Source organism: Sus scrofa, chromosome X, assembly GCF_054392235.1.
Source record: "Sus scrofa isolate SSC_HxYL_T2T_F1_AM1 chromosome X, Sscrofa_HxYL_maternal_Yorkshire_Landrace_v2.0, whole genome shotgun sequence".
NCBI lineage: Eukaryota > Metazoa > Chordata > Mammalia > Artiodactyla > Suidae > Sus > Sus scrofa.
Genome location: NC_139401.1, coordinates 23,652,104 through 23,669,337, shown reverse-complemented (window position 1 = coordinate 23,669,337; position 17,234 = coordinate 23,652,104). Strand labels below are relative to the sequence as shown.

The 17,234-nt window shown below is 41.7% G+C and overlaps 2 protein-coding genes across 4 annotated transcripts in view; one reads left to right on the top strand and one right to left on the bottom strand.

Moving 5' to 3' along the window:
- CXHXorf58 (chromosome X CXorf58 homolog) overlaps positions 1 to 3,963 on the bottom strand; it is a 34,020-nt gene extending 30,057 nt beyond the window's left edge. Inside the window, exons 1-3 of one of the 2 annotated variants that reach the window (XM_021080584.2) lie at positions 3,746 to 3,963; positions 3,076 to 3,227; positions 561 to 696 (exon numbers count right to left, since the gene is read on the bottom strand). In XM_021080584.2, the coding sequence (XP_020936243.2) occupies positions 561 to 676 (116 nt within the window). In that variant the 5' untranslated portion in view covers positions 677 to 696; positions 3,076 to 3,227; positions 3,746 to 3,963. The remainder of the gene's footprint in view (positions 1 to 560; positions 697 to 3,075; positions 3,228 to 3,745) is intronic. The other variant, XM_085008760.1, reaches the window with a different exon arrangement.
- A 255-nt stretch (positions 3,964 to 4,218) lies between these two features.
- Positions 4,219 to 17,234, top strand: part of APOO (apolipoprotein O) — a 66,586-nt gene continuing 53,570 nt past the window's right edge. For both annotated transcript variants that reach the window (XR_014835824.1, XM_005674464.4), the window contains exon 1: positions 4,219 to 4,265. Coding sequence is in view for 1 of the 2 variants with exons in the window: in XM_005674464.4 (XP_005674521.2) it covers positions 4,257 to 4,265 (9 nt within the window). In the remaining variant the exon portion in view is untranslated. The remainder of the gene's footprint in view (positions 4,266 to 17,234) is intronic.

Below are 17,234 nucleotides of genomic sequence, written 5' to 3'. Positions count from 1 at the left end.
ACCAGGGTCTTCTCAGTCAGGTCAGAGTATTTTTCTACTTTTCATCATGTCCCAACACGGGCAGACTGTAGGGATCTCACTCTCCAAGAACTAGCCCCTTTGAACCCCATCATTACACCTCACATGGCTACATGCGAAGGGGGTAGGCACTCCTGTTTAATGCCACTGTTGACTCGCAAAATGCAGATGATAAGATGTTGAATAGAAAAGACCTCAAGTATGGAAACATACCCTTCGATACTAGCCAATGCCATTTATTAGCTGTTTAACCTTTTGCAAATCAATTACCTTCTCCTAGTTGCTGCTTGCTCACTTATGAAATGTAATAATAAGACTGCATCACAGGGTTGTGTCAGGATCAAAGAGATGTGTGTTAACATGCTTTGTTAGTTATGAAATACTATAATTATAATAATTATTCTTAAATTCAAAAGTAATTTTAAAACACACAAAACCCCTCTAATTTACAAAACAAGAAGTGTTTGATGTTAGCTGGGTAAATACTATATGGAAACTGTCCAGTTGTGGAAAATGATACAAGGTGAAAGACAGCTACTTACTGTTGTTTTCCCTTTGTCTTTACAGTATTTGACAAAGGTACTTTGGGACCTTTTCCCAAGGCTGGATTTTCTGATTTTGGAACACCAGTAACTGACGTCTTCATGGAACGACTCATTTTCCTTACAATGAAGTACTCTGAAAGTATATAAATTAAACATTTGAAGTCGTAATCTATATTATTACACTGTCTGGATGAGACTCAAGTGGCATACGATTATTGAGCTAATTCCAGAACCCTTGAAAAAGTAAGGTTTCATGGATCTCTTAATGTTGCTTACATTCTTTCTGTACTAAAAACAATATGATATATATATGGGAAAGACAAATGGATCTATCCATAGCCGCCTATGCGGTCTCCTCGTTTCCAGTCTTCAACCTCCTAGTCATCCTCTACTCGACAGCTGGAGTTAACTTTTTAGAGCAATAATCCAAACTTAAAATCTCAATTTAAAATCTTTTAGGGGAGTTCCCGTTGTGGTGCAGTGGTTAACGAATCCGACTAGGAACCATGAGGTTTTGGGTTCGATCCCTGCCCTTGCTCAGTGGGTTAACGATCCAGTGTTGCCATGAGCTGTGGTGTAGGTTGCAGACGCGGCTCGGATCCCACGTTGCTGTGGCTCTGACGTAGGCTGGCGGCTATAGCTCCGATTGGACCCCTAGCCTGGGAACCTCCATATGCCACAGGAGCGGCCCAAGAAATGGCAAAAAGACAAAAAAAAAATCTTTTAGGGACCCCCATTTCCTCCAAGCTAAAGTCTAGACTCCTTAGAAGTGCATTCAAGGAGTTCTCTTGTGGTGTAGTAGGTTAAGGATCTGGCATTTTCACTGCTTAGGTCACTGCCATGGTGTGGGTTCGAGCCCTAGCCTGGGAACATCCATATGCCAGGGACGAGGCCAAAAAAAGAGAAATGCATTTATGTCTTTTCACAATCTAGTTTCACTCTCTTTCAAATCTCAAAATACCAACTTTCCATCAGCATCCTTTCTATACCATCTGTGAGAACAAGAACTTACCAAAATTAATGTTTTGTAATTCTGTGCCGCTGATCATGACATTTTTTTCCACCTAGATTGACTTCCCTACCACCAGTAAACATCAATTCATCCTTTAGGACCCGAGGTAATTGATGCCTCTTCTTTGAAATTCTCCTCCTTCTATTTTTTACAGAACTACTCACTGGTGTCTCCAAGGTCCCATAATACTGTATGTGTTTTTCATTTACATTACCTCTCACATTGCATCAAAATTTTGTTTCTTGGCTGTCACCCCAACAAGCATGTTGAAGGCAGGAGGCATCCTGCTAACTATGAAATTCCCAATGCCTAGAAGAGTGGAGGGTTTTTACATGCTTTCTAAAAGCTTTTCATCCTAGTTTTATCACGGAACATCTGTGAGACTATGGGCAAGTCCCTTAATCTCTCAGTAGCTCAGTTCCTTGCCTAGTAAAGTGAGAGCATGTGTAGTAAGTGATCTGATTCCACCTCTGATTTTCTATCCTTTGATACATTACTCCAATTTGGAAGCAGTTTCCAATTCTTAGTAACTGCCTAGTGTCTTGTACTAAACCAGGGCCTCTTTATCTTTTCTTTTGGTGCTGTGGACCCCTATGGACAAACTCCTTCTAAGAACTATGTTTTTCGTTTAATTGAAGGATAGTTGATTTACATTGTTGTATTAATTTCTGCTGTACAACAAAGTGATTCAGTTATACACATATATGTGTACATACAGATACACACACACATATATATTCTTTTTCATATTCTTTTCCATTATGGTTTAACACGGGATATTGAATAAGAATTATGTTTTTTTAAACCCATAATCTAAAATATATAGGGTTACAAAAGACTTCAATTATATTGAAATCATTGTAAAAATATTTTCAAAAACAAAATTATAGAAATGTCTTCTTTATGCATTAAATAAAATAAAAAATGAGAGCTCTAATAATTACAGTACTTGTGAAGTGGTAATGAGCAGAAATGATATTTCAAGAAATCTGCTGTGACTATAATATGATATGAAAATATCTGTGCTTTCTACTGATGACAAAGTCATAGGTACCGCTGAACTACTGTGGTTACCTACACCACAATTTAAAGAACTGTTAAAGTTCAGTTATAGGTTAGTGAAAATAAAGTTGTAATTTTTCCCCAAGTTCATGTACCTCCAGAATTAAGAATTTCTGCCCTAACTTACCATTTATAAGTCACACTCTTATACACATATGACATTCCATTACTGATGCAGAGCCTTCAGAGTCTCCTAAATAGTTCTCCTTAGGTATAGGGAAGGCTAGGGATATACAATTCTCTTGAGAAAGAGAAAAGTAGCCCTTAACATCTGGGAGCTGGCCTGGCACCCACACCTGGGCTTTCGTGTTAGCCCTGGCTTCCTAGCACCACCCAATCCAGAACAAGGACTCGCTTCCCTGAACTCACCCGCAAACCCCCCAACCAAAGCCCCAAATCCTAGAATAAATCTAACACCCTCTTACTGAGATGCCCCACCGTTTCCCAAGGGTGCGTTCTCCTGGCACCAAAGAGAAATGAACTCAGCTTGTTCAACTACAGTATTCTTAGTGATCTTGGCTGGAGAGCAGTGACACCGCACCAAACTCCCAAAATCTTCTGGATGCCTGCCCCGGATGGGCTTACATTTGCTGCGGGATTAGAATGAAATACAGAATGAAACATGAAATACAACCCCGGTATGAGACACTACAACAGTTGTTTACTTGCGATCACAGGCTTTAAAGCCAGGCTACTGAGGTTTGAATCCTGGCTTCCCACTTTCCTTCTGTATGACCTTCCACATATTACTTCTCTGAGCCTCGGTTTCTTCATGTATTTGACGGGAGATAATAATCGTGCCCACCTACTTGGGTTGTTGGAAAGAAGAGTATGTGTAAGGAGTTTACATCAGAGCAAGTTACATAGTAAACGCTGTTGGTGGTTGCTATTCTTGTTAATAAGATAATTTTTGTCATTATTACTTATTTCTACTCTAATTAAAGGACAAACATTTGATTCCCTGTGAGAAACATACGCTTAAGCATTTTAAAGAAGAAAAAAATGTCGGGCTCTTTCAAGACTAAAGGACAAGGCAAATTAGTTTAAATTTAAAATCTTGGAAATGGCTAAACAAGGGTGAAAAAAAAAACCCCACAAAACTAAAAACCTTTTGTGAGGTAAATCCAGGCCCCCGAGGTCGGTAGCTTCCGGCTGCGAGGCTTTCGAAGCCACCAGAGGCCTGCCGAGCGCCCCCGCCCGGCGGCCTCCGCACACAGGCTTCCCAACCCACGCTGCTGGCGCCCAATCACGGCGGCGAAGGCCAATTCCCAGCACGGCTCTGCGCTCGGCGCCTCCCTCCTAGCGCCCCCGCGTGCCGCCCACACTGAGCTGGCGCTTTCCCGCCGCCTAGCAACCGCCGGCGCAGGGGCGGAGCCTCCGGAAGGCGGGGCTTGTGTTCGCCGCCTGAGGCGCGACGCGCTGCAGCTCAACGACGCTGCTAGCAGCCCACGCTTCCGAGTTAAGCCTTAGCGGGATCGAATTGGCTGTACGCCTGTTACCCGCACCGCGGCCCGCTTGCGGTCGGAGGAATCGGGCCCTAATCGGCCGCCGTAGTTACCTCTCTATAGTGGGCGTGGCCGAGGCCGGGTGACCCCGCCGGAGCCGCCGCTGCCAGCGACATGTTCAAGGTGAGAGTGTCGAGCCGGGTCACAACTGTCACCGCCCCTTCCCGGCCGCCTGCAGCTCTCCCCGCGCTCTTTTGGGCCTCTCTGGGAACCAGAACTGGCTCGCTTTGAGGCTTTTCCCGCCTCCGGGCTGCCTGTGTCCCGGTCCCGAGGGTCATTCACCGGTCCGCCTGGAGTTTGCGGTTGAGGCACAGGAGGCGGGAGATTCGAGGGTGGTGGGTTGGGCCCTTTGGTCGTGCTCTCGGGAATAAAATGTTTTAAAAAGTTAAAGTATCCCTCACAGTATCCACACTCTGGCTGGTGCCCTCTTGAGTTCGTGAGTAGGGTTAGGCCAGCTTAGGGCACCGCGGGGTTCGGCTTTGGTTGTGCCGGGCAAGGTCAGGTTTTAGAACCTGGTATGAATGGGGGAGGTCACCTTCGGCGAAGCTCCTGCAGGAAGTCGGGGAGACTGGCATGGGAATGGAACGGCTGGGTTAGGGGAAGAAGCTGGACTTTCTCCTCCCCAGTGAACATTATATAGTATGGACAGGTCGAGCCCCTTCTTTACAGTTTTTGAACTCGTGTCCTTTGAAAGACTTTTACAGTGAAGACTGTTTCGAAAATCTGCATTTTAACATGAAGCCATTATTCTCCTTCAAAAAAAGTAAATGATATTTTTTATAATGAAGAACAAATCGCAAGCTACCAGAAATGAGTCTACAAAATTGAGTCAAGAAGCATTGTACCCATAAAAGACTGCTAATGAAATCTCAGAATTATACTACTCATTTAAAAGTGTTTTTTTTTTTTTTTTTTTTTTTTTGCCTTTTTCCAGGGCCGCTCCTGTGGCATATGGAGGTTCCCAGGCGAGGGGTCTAATCAGAGCTGTAGCTGCCGGTCTACGCCATAGCCACAGCAACGGGACCTGAGCCGCGTCTGCGACCTACACCATAGCTCAGGGCAACTCAGGATCCTTAATCTACTGAGCAAGGCCAGGGATCGAACCTGAAACCTCATAGTTCCTAGTCGGATTCGTTTACCCCTGAGCCACGACGGGAACTCCTTAAAAGTTTTATTGAGTGCCTACAACGTGCTTTGGGTACACTGGGACAGGCTCTAAAGTCAGAATGTGGGTTTGGCCTTCCATTCCTGGAGTTGCCACGTTCTAGATGTGTGACCTTGAGCAAGTCACTTAACCTCTCTGAGCCTGTTTTTTTATTGGTGAAGTTAGGGAAACAACATTTACCTGTAGGCTTGTTATAAGGAATAAATAAGTTAGTATGTGTAAAGAATTTGTAAGAGGCCCTGGCACATAGAAGTGACATCCAGGTATTTGCTTTTATTTTGTTTTCAGGTAGCTCACAGTTTAGTTAGGACAACAGATCTCATAAGCAACTTGGTTTTGTTTGATAAATTTGTGTTGAATACCTATTATGTGCTAGGAGCCTGGCTTAGTTTGAGGGTTGCAACAACAAAGGGTACACTGTGTTGCGACAATAAAGAGTATGCTGTGATCATTTCATATGGTTATCAGCAGTGTTCTGTGGTGGTGAAAAGGAGAGTATCATCTCCTCTGTTTTACCAAGGGTTCTTAAGCTGTGGTTCTTGGCCCCTTAGAAGGTCTGGATAGAATTAAGAGGATCTTTAAATTCTGGCAGGGAAAAAAAAAATCAGTTTCATTAATCTGCTGAAATTTAGCATTTCTTTCAGTTATGAATGTAGGTTAACAGTTTCAATTACCAGTTTCCAGATAATGACCTTAAAACAACAGTGATTTATTACTTCTCACCATCTATAGGTTGTCTGGACAGTTCTGCCGGCATCCTCTAGTGACAGAATTCAACTGGTGGCTATACTATGAGGTAGCCTTACTCTCATATCAGTGGGCCTGGGGCCCCTCAATGTGGCTGTTTTGGGCTCCCTTACATGGTTACTGGGTTCTAAGAAGCCTAGTCCCGGTGCATAAACACATGCTTATATCGCATTTGCTGATGTCAAAACAAGTCACATGGCCAAGGCCCGAGTCAGTATGGTGTGAGGTTACAGAACAGCACAGATACGAGAACATGTGGTTCATGGGGAGCAATTAATTAAGTTACTACAGCCACAAACTAGTGGTAGTCACCAATAGAAGTCAGCAGGACCAATGCATGTCACAGACATTTTCATATCACATTACAGTGGTTCCAGATCTCAAGATATTTATGCTTATCACTGCTTTAAGATTATAGTAGTTATGGGACTTCCCGTCGTGGCGTAGTGGTAACAATCCGACTAGGAACCATGAGGTTGCTGGTTCGATCCCTGCCCTTGCTCAGTGGGTTAACGATCCGGCGTTGCCGTGAGCTGTGGTGTAGCTCGCAGACGCGGCTCGGATCCTGCGTTGCTGTGGCTCTGGCGTAGGCTGGTGGCTACAGCTCCAATTGGACCCCTAGCCTGGGAACCTCCATATGCCGCCGGAGCGGCCCAAGAAATGGCAAAAAGACAAAAAAAAAAAAAAAAAAAAAAGAAAAAGAAAAAGATTATAGTAGTTATAAGACTCTCTAATAGGTTTTTTTAACTTAAAGAGCTAATAAAGAAGTACACATTACTATATCAGATTTGGGGTTTTAAAAACAACTATATTGCAATATAATTGGCATTTATAAAATGCAGTTAGAAGCATTATTTTGAGAAGGGGTCCCTAGGGCTTACCAGACTGCCAAAGAAGATGGTGGCACAAAAAAGGCAATGAACCCCTGGGGACTTCAGGTGAGGCAAGTTTTGAAAGCCAGGAGTTCCTCAGGTGGATGAGCCACGGAACAGCAGCAGTGGTACTCCATGGGGGAAGTGCTGGTAGATCAGTTCTTCTGTATCAAGGGAAAGATAAAGGGAGCTGAAATTGTTGAAACATGTACTTTGAGTCGAAAAGCTCACAGCAGACCTTGTTGGATACCAAAATTTAAGGAGGAGTATGAGGAAGAGGGGAGCCCAGAGATTTTGAGAAGCAACCTGATAAGTAGAAGTAGGAGCACCAGAGTGATGTTTAAACAATTAAGGGAGGGAAGTTTCAAGGGCAGGCTATGTTAGAATGCTCTCAGGTGGGAAAATCCAACTGCTTAAATAGTAAGGAATTTTTTTTCACAAAATGCAGAGGAAGGGTGGACTTTACTGGGTCAACATTGTTTTCAAGGTCCCCATCTCTTTTCTTGGCTTTCCACAGTTAGACTGGTTCTCCTTGTGGTTGTAAGATTGCCAGTAACACATGCTTTCCCATTCACTAGAGTAAGAGAGAGAATAAAACTCCCAGGCTTGAACTACAGTTTCCCTTCAATCTGATTGGACCAACTTAGGTCAGGTATTTGGCCCTGACCCAATAGCTAGTGCTAGGGGAATGCCATGCCCTGATGTGCCTAGACTAAGCAGAATCAGCCCAGGATGGGGTCAGTTTACCTTAATCAACTTGGAGAGAAATGATTCCTTGAGCACAATGGGGTAGTGGAGACTGGATGTGTAACAACAATGTCTATTAGGAAGGATGAGTTAGATGAGCTTGGAGAAGTGTTTGCTGATTTGGGCAATTTGGAAAGCTTTCATGATGGTAGTGAAAGCTAGATTAATATGGGTTGGTGACTGAAAGCTGAGTAAATGAGGTTTATAAGCTTGACTATCAACAGAAGGAGGGGGAATGTGGTAGCTAGAAGGACATGCTTGGTCAAGATTCTAAAGTCGTTTTGTGAGATTTGGCAATGCTTATGGCCTCTGGAGGAATGTGGGAAGGGAACTTTTATAAAAGAGACTCCCTTGGCTTTAAAAAAGGATATTCCCTTCTACTAATGAGATGGAAGGGAAGGAAGGGTGGGAGTGATTAAAGACTAATGGTCCTCAACTGGATGGTACCACCTGCCTCAGGTATGTCTTAGAAACTTGGGTGACTCTTCACATTTTTATTTGTGTTGAACATTTATTTATATATGGAAATATAATGCATATAAATCTTTCCTGTTTGTTGTCTGTTGTGTTACCATAAAATAAATATACTGTCTCTCTTTTTTTTTAGACTTACATGTGTAGGTAGGTGATGAATTTTGCTTCAAGATAATAAAACTTATTTATTTTATTTATTTTTTGTCTTTTTGCCTTTTCTAGGGCCGCTCCCGCGGCATATGGAGGTTCCCAGGCTAGGGGTCTAATCGGAGCTGTAGATGCCGGCTTACACCACAGCCACAGCAATGAGGGATCCGAGCCGCGTCTGCGACCTACACCACAGCTCACGGCAACGCTGGATCGTTAACCCACTGAGCAAGGGCAGGGCTCGAACCAGCAACCTCATGGTTCCCAGTCGGATTCGTTAACCACTGTACCACAACGGGAACTCCAGCAAGACTTATTTAAAAAATTATTTGTCTAGTTTTCTACACACTGCAGCAAGCAAGAAAGAAAATTACTTGTCATAAAATGGCATTGTTAGGTCTTATAGGTGAGAACCAGTGCTTCACAGACTTTTTTTTTCTTCATTTTTGCTTTTTATGGCTGCACTTGGAGCTTATGGAAGTTCTCAGGCTGGGGGTTGAATTGGAGCTGCAGCTGCCGGCCTACACCACAGCTCATAGCAATGCTGGATCCTTAACCCACTGAGCGAGACCAGGGATCAAACCCGCATCTTCATGGATACTAGTGAGATTTGTAACCTACTGAGCTGGAACTCCTTCACAGACTTTAATGTGGATGTGACTCTTGTTGAAATGCAGATTCTGATCTAGTAGGTCTGGGTAGGGGCCTCAGAGTCTCCTTTTTTTTTTTTTTTTTTTTTTTGTCTTTTTAGGGCTGCACCCACGGCATAGGGAGGTTCCCAGGCTAGGGATAGAATCGGAGCTACCGCTGCCTACGCCAGAGCCACATCAACGCCAGATCTGAGCCATGTCTGCGACCTTGACTGCAGCTCACAGTAATACCGGATCCTTAACCCACTGAGCGAGGCCAGGGATGGAACCCAAGTCTTCATGGATGCTAGTCAGGTTCATTAACCACTGAGCCACAACAGGAACTCCAGAGTTTCCATTTTTTAACAAGCTCCTGAGTGATATAGATGCTGCTCATCTCCTAGCATACTTTGAATAGCAAGAACTGAGGCAAATTAGTAGATAGATGGTTTGTGTTTTTGAGGTGAGTGGTATCATGAGCTTGGTAGGATTTGGAAGAGACATTGACCAGAGAACAGAAGATATGTGAGAAGTTCCTATTGTGGCTCAGCAATAATGAATCCAACTGGTATCCATGAAGGTGCAGATTTGATCCCTGGTCTCCCTCAGTGGGTTAAGGATCTGGCATTGCCTTGAGCTGCAGCATAGGTCACAGGTGTGGCTCAGATCCTGAGTTTCTTTGGCTGTGGTATAGGCCGGCAGCTACAGCTCCGATTTGACCCCTAGCCTGGGAACTTCCATATGCTGTGGGTGCAGTCCTAAAAAAAAAAAAAAAGGCTTATCATTTTGTATACACTACACTACACTTGTATACACTACAAGAAGATAGGTGAGAGGCTTTGAGGGCTCTGCTGAGAGCTATTACCTGTGATCTATCATGACTGCAGCCTGGGAGTGGGGATGAGCAAATGGTAGGGTTTGAGAGTTACCAGCTTGGGTCAACTAGGACCGGAAGGCAAAAGAGTTGATAGTATAGGTATTGGTGAAAAAAGTACAGTGTGCGAGGCTAGTTTTGTACATATACAATAAAATATTTAAACTCTAACCATCATTTTGATTTAGCAGTCCATCTTCAAATCAGTAGGGGGCACTGGTGGATTACAAAATACATTTGAAAAGCTGCCCTGTATTTGGATTCTATTGCAGGAAGTAACTTTCCCAGGTGCTGCTGCAGGAAGTTTGAATATTGACTGCATATACCCAGTCTCCAGATTCATGTTACTAGATTTCATTCATTGCATGAATATTTATCACAGTTCAGCCGTGGGTTAGGCACTCTGCTGTACTTGGTGGATATAAATGTAAGGACCCATTTTTTACCTAAGAGAAAGTCCCCAAATTTGGCTACACATCAGAATTATTTGTGAGACCATTTCCAAGGCCCTGCCTATGGGTCTAATTTCGTTTTTAAGTGACATCCACGAACCTCTAGTTTCTTTGTTTTTTGTTTCGTTTTGGCCATACCCATGGCTTGCAGAAGTTCCCAGGCAAGGACTTGAACCTGAACCACAGTAATGACAACCCCTGACCTTAACCCACTGAGTTACCAGGGAACTCTTCAGGAACCTCTAGTTTTAAAAAAGCCCCCCAGGTAACTGTGAAACTTGGGTTTCAGGACCTCACAATGCAGTTAGTGGCACAGATCAGAACAGTTCATTCACATGCAGTGGGATAAGTGCTCTGGAGTAAAAGGGTTGGGAAAATATAGAGCGGTAGGTCTCAACCTTGACTGCATATTAGAGTCACGTGGGAAGTTTTTATAAGCCCCTATGGTCAGGCTGCACCCCTGCCAAAGCCAGCAGAATCTCTAGAGCTGAGATCTAGGCATCTAGTTTGTAGGGCATGTAGACAACCCTGAGAATTTCAGACTTCAAGGAATGAGCACCAGCAGGGGGCATCACGAGACTTTGTAGAGAACATGCTAGCCCTGGCCTTTGAAGCTGAGCAGACAAGGCCGAAAGGGCCTTCCAAGCAAAGTGGAAAAGCGCATGTAGGTATACAGAAGTTCAGTGCCAGATTAAAATCTTGGGCTTCACCGTGTTACCTAGGGTGAGATACTCAAGTTCTCTGTAGCTGTGTCCTTATCTGTAAAGCAAGGATAAGACTAGTACCAACCATAAATTGTTGTGTGGATTAAATTAACTCAGACTTGAAGTTTGAGCACAGTGTTTGGTACAAAGTAAGTGTTCCATAAATGTGAGGTATTATTTACTTTTAATGGCAACTTGTAGAGGCTGCTACAGTAGTGTCAGGGTGGTGCACAATCTCGGGGCTTTCCGAAAGTATTTGTTAGTATCCAAACCTGTTAGTTGATTAGATGTGGCAGAGTTAGGAGAAAGAGAGAGAGTTTAAGGATGCTGCCCAGGCTTTTGGCTTAGAAAATTGAGGGTCTGTTAGAACTGTTGAGATAGGAAAGTGGAAGAAGGCTGAATTTGGTTTGGGGGAGGTGATAACTTGCTTTTGAACAGGTTGGGCTTGAAGTATCTGGGGATATTAAGAGGTGGTATTCAATTGACATGGAACTCAAGAGTGTGGAGTTTTCATGAGAGGGATATAGGCTGGAGTTGGGGGAATCATCAGATGCTTCAAGGGCCAGAAGATGGCCTATCGAAAGCTGGTCTGTGTCAGTTTCTTCCTGAAGGACAGAAATGTGACCTGTACTCAGAGCTCACCACTCAGAGGAGCCTGAGTTGACCATAGCCTTGACTCTAGAGCATTATTACCTTGCATATTCTTTGTGGCTGTTTGGTTTTGATGTAATGCCTTTATTGCCTATCTTTCTGAAATAAATTTTCTTATCATGAATAATTGTATGTAGTACAAACCAAGGGGAGAATTACACTGCTAAGTGGAAAAGGAAAGTCATCTGTAAATTGGAAAAAAAGTACTGTAACTTTATTTTCCTTGAATATTATTTAATTTTATTTATTTTTGTCTTTTGTCTTTTTAGGGCTGCACCTGTAGCATATAGAGGTTCCCAGGCTAGGGGTCTAATCAGAGCTGTAGACGCTGGCCTACGCCAGAGCCACAGCAACGCGGGATCCAAGCCGCATCTGTGATCTACATAGCAACGCCGGATCCTTAACCCACTGAGCAAGGCCAGGGATCAAACCTGTGTCCTCATGGATGCTAGTCAGATTCGTTACCTATGAGCCATGACGGGAACTCCGAATATTATTTTAAATGTCACATATTTTGAAAGATGATATTTTTCCCCTTATAATTTAAGCATCCTCTGGAGGAATTCTCCTTGAGGAGTTACAGTGACTACATTTTTACTCACATAAATACATATTTACATGCAGAACTAATTGGATGTTCTTCCTTTCTTACCCTTCAAAGATGTTGGGTGTAGAACATGAAGGAAAAGCTGCCCTCACCACTGGCTGCAGTCAGAAAGCACAGGCCCGGGTTCTACTTGTAGCATTTTTGGTTTCTGGCTGAGCGATCTTAGTGAGGTTTCTTAATCTCTCAGAGTCCTCTCATCAAGGAACTGTGGGAACAGTAACATGCCTTTTCATATGGCACAAAGGTTGTTGGAAGGTTCAGATGCGATAATATGTAAGACTGGTAAACTACAAAGCACTATAGGAATGTGAGGTATTTTTGATCCCTTCTGCATTACACCTTTCCACTGAAATGATCAAGAGTTTCAGGTTAGCACTGTGGACTTAGACTGTAAAAAGTAGCTCAAACTTGGGTAAATTCACTTGTCATTTGGAACTGAATTCTGCTCAGTAACACTCTCCCATCTACTTCTAGAATGCAGATAGCCTCTCCCGTGCAGCTAGCACTGGAAGAGAAGAACAAAGCAGTAGATGCATTATACCTTAACAGAATGGGGAGCAGAGACAAATGGGAAGCAGGAGCAGATAATGCACTAGACATTTATGTTGAGTTTATCACTGTGAAGCCTGTGCTTATTTATAGACTTCATTATGATTTAAAGGTTTAATTTTTAATCTGTGTGTATATGTGCTTCACACCTGTGTTCTTTCTAGGCTAGCCTGGGACTTCTTCGAGGCTAAGAAATGAACTTTGATATTTGTTTGCATGGTACATTTAAAATTATTGCAGGTAATTAGATGCATAAGAAATCTCTCTAGGAGTTCCCATCGTGGCACAGTGGAGACGAATCCGACTAGGAACCATGAGGTTGCGGGTTCGATCCCTGGCCTCGCTCAGTGGGTTAAGGATCTGGCGTTGCCATGAGCTGTGGTGTAGGTCACTGACACAGCTTGGTTCTGGCATTGCTGTGGCTCTGGCGTAGGCCGGTGGCTACAGCTCCGATTAGACCCCTAGTCTGGAAACCTCCATATGCCGCAGGAAGCAGCCCCAGAAAAGGCCAAAAGACCAAAAAAAAAAAAAAAAAAAAAAAGAAAGAAAGAAAAGAAAGAAGTCTCTCTAGCAAAGGTATGTATCTGTTTCAAAAACCTGAAAGTTGACTTATTTATGACAGGAAAGTGCCAAAAGATTTTTTTTAACAAAGGAATGAAAAGAGTTTGTATCAGTTGATTTTCCCCAGTAATGCATGAGTGGAATTTTATGGTTAGTACATACACCTGAAACTTTATGTGGATATTTTCAGGGGAAAAAAAACCCCTCAGTCTAGAGATATATTTTAGAATTTGCAAGCTATTTTTTTTTCCATTCTGCTGAGTTTTTCCTGATATTTGCATGGCCTCATTCCAGTTTTATTAGAAAACTCTAACAGTGCCAATTTCTTAATATAAAGGGTTTTAAAACTTGTGTTTATATTGTGCACTAAAACTTGTGGAGGTAAGAATTTGAAGCAATAGTTGTAGAATTTTCACTATGCTCAAAGCCTATAACTTTGAATATTAAGCTGTATTTTCATGATAGACAATAAGTTGGATTTTGAATGAATATTGTTTTGAAGGCACTTCGAACACAGTCACCCTTTGTCTTCCTCCTTCTTTCTAACTCTTTGAAGCTGTGCGGTGTGTTTTGTTGGAAGTCCACACTGGCTCCAATTTAAGGACGTCTTTGGTTGGGTGAGGATGAGGAGAGATAGGTTCACAAGTTCATGTTCATTGCTTTAGTTGGGAGGGGTACCCAGTGGTTTCATTTTTCAAATGCACCTCTTCATTCCTTTGAATAGTGTTTTTAAGTAGGACATACGAATATAAGGAAGATTCATTTTTCTTTTTTCCCTCATCCCACAGATGTCAGTCCTTGTGAATTTACAGCCTGTTTTTCTTTATGCTTGTTGAAATGAATCTCTTGTCCCATTAGAGGTGCTGCTTCCTGTGTTGTAGTATGATTGTGTCGTAGGTTTAAACTGGTGAGTAAGTACGCGCCAGGTGATACAAGGACTTCAACAAGTTTCCTGAATAGTTTGTTGATGGCTTACCTCGCTTGGCAAATATTGACTCTGAGCCTGTTTGTGGAGTCACATCATTCGGGAGCACTGTTAAAAGTTGCTGTGTTTAGTCCAAATGCTGTCTTTTCTTGTTTTTGTCCTTATTTTTGCAGAGATTTTCATTGTGAATCCAGATTGTCTTCAGCTGAATTGAGCCTTGCACATGATTTTTTTCCAAAAGAATTTTAGTTTCCTTAAAGAAGACAAAGGCCACAAATAACTGAGATGAGGTTGAAAGCACTTGCTGTCAGTGAGTTCAGCGTTCTCTGTGCACACAGTGTCATTAGGAAATGAAACCTGGATCTAGATAGACTTTGCTTTGACAGAGTAGCTCTTCCTCTTAGAAAGTGGAAAATTTTTTTTAGTTGTTTGAAAATGTAGAAGCATTGGAAAGGCAAATCTCAAAGTAAATGTTCCCCTGTATTTTTTTTTCCTTCCTGTATTTCCTTAACTCAGAAAAGATTGACTGGATTTTGGGATGCCATTCCAAGAGATAAAAGAAATATATATATTTTGGAGTTTTAGGTAAGCACTGTTAAGTTTCTGTCTGAATGAGGAAGTTCAGATATATTTGCAACATGGTAAATTATATGTCATCTGTGTTCCAAGTCTGTGAAACCAGTACAGCCCAACCACATGACTAAAAACATGCCTCAGCTAACAATTATCTCACTCTTTGGCTCTGAGGTTTCCTTCCTGTTTATCAGATAAGTTTATGATTATTATTTTTTACATGAATTTAACAAAATCTGATAGCTATTTAAAATTTTTTATATGTAATCTAATAACAGTTTTTAAAGAGTAGAAAATGAAACAATTGCAAATGAAACATATTTGCCTTGCTTTTATAATTTTGTGGTGAATGCCCTCCAAAGATAATTTAGAAGCTGGTTTTCTGTTAAAAAAAAGATAATGTTCATCTTGAAAACAGCCTGTTTTTTTCTTCACTTATCTCTTTAGATTACAGTGTGTTTATTGTGGATAAGGAAGAGCTAGGAAATAGCAGTTGCTCTAGAACAGAACTACAGAATTGAAAATTTCTCATAAAATATCTGTGTTTGTCATAGTTGAAAAACAGTTTTTTTTTTCTCATTGGTTGAAGTCTGAATTCTTAAAATATTGGCTTCATAATCCCTTCACTATGAAACAGCTTGAAATGATTGTGGTTTCTCTTAATGTTGACGTGTAAGTGCTCTCAGATTTATAGATCCAAATGAATGCCTGTCAAAACAGTTGTTTTGAGAGGACAGATTTGATTACCTTGTCAATACGTCTCTTCCGAATACATGGTCACTGATCAATATATTTATTCCAAAACTATCAACCCTGATCAAAACATTTCTGTCACTTTTCGTTTGGAGTTATCTTCATACTCTCTGGCAGATTCTTTAGAATATCCTTGGGAGCCAGCCATTTTTGTTTCTTGCATGTTACAAAACAAATCACTACTCACTGTAAAAACTTCAGGAAATTCAGATTAAAAGAATCACCCTTAATCCCACCACCTATACATAACCACTGTTAACATCTTTTTTCGGACTCATTTCTGGGTATACTTACATATACCCTTAGTTTGACATTTTCAAAAACCTCAGATTGCCCCCCCTTAAAAACAATCTTAATTTATTTCATTTTCTAATCTTTTATTTCAAATATATTGAGACTGATTTTCTTATAGGCTTAAAATTTGACCTGAAGGCATTTAGAAATGGAAGCCATATGATGACATATTAAAAGTAATTTATTTTATTTGTTGTATAAATAGTTACAATAAATTGTGGTATCTCAAGGTTACTACTTTGGAGAGAAAATACTTTTTTTTTTTCTTTTGAGGAGGAGGTATACTGTATATTTTTTCTCTGACTGCATTTTTTTCTTTTTTAGTTCCATTGTTTTTAATTGTAGTGACAAAAAAAAATACAACAAAAAATTTACCATCTTAACCATTTTTAACTGTATAGTTCAGTTGTATTAAATATATTCACATTGCTGTGGACAAGATCGCCAGAACTTTTTCATGTTGCCACACTGAAACTCTGTAGCCCTTAAACAACTCCCCATTTCCTCCTCCCTGTCCCCAGCCCCTTGTAACCACCATTCTCCTTTCTGTTTCTATGAATTTAACTACTTAATATAGATAAAATCATACAGTATTTGTCTTTTGTGACTGGCTTATTTCATTTAGCATAATATCTTCAAGGCTCTAATATTCCATTGTGTGTATATACTACATTTTGTTTGTCCATTCCTCTGGCCATGGACCCTTGGGTTACTTTCACCTTTTGGCTATTGTGAATAATGTTGCTATGAACTTGGATGTGCACATATATCCTTGAGACCCTACTTTCAATTCTGTTTGTTTTTTTGTTTTGCTTTTGCTTTTTTTCTTTTTAGGGCTGCACCCGCAGCACATATATGGAGATCCCAGACTAGGGGTCGAATCTGAGCTGTAGCCGCCTGCCTACGCCACAGCCACACCACCTGAGATCTGAGCCATAACTGTGACCTACACCACAGCTCACAGCAACGCCGGATCCTTAACCCACTGAGCGAGGCCAGGGCTCAAACCCACAACCTCATGGTTGCTAGTCGGATTCATTTCCACTGCGCCACGACGGGGACTCCTTTTTTTATAAAAACATTTTTTGAAGAACCTCCGTATTGTTTTCCTTAGTAATTGCACCATTTTATAATCCTACCAACAGTGCACAAGGATTCCAGTTTCTCTGTATCCTCTCCAACACTTGTCATTTTCTCTTTTTTGATAGTGGCCATCCTGAGGGGTGTGAGGTGAGAAAATACCTATTTTAAAAATTGTGTAGGTAATGCTGAAACACTTTTTCCTTGTAAAAAGTCAAACAGTGAAGTTAAGATAATTATCTGGTTCCCATCATCTGCTTGCCTCTAACCCCCTTCTCAGAGAAAGCC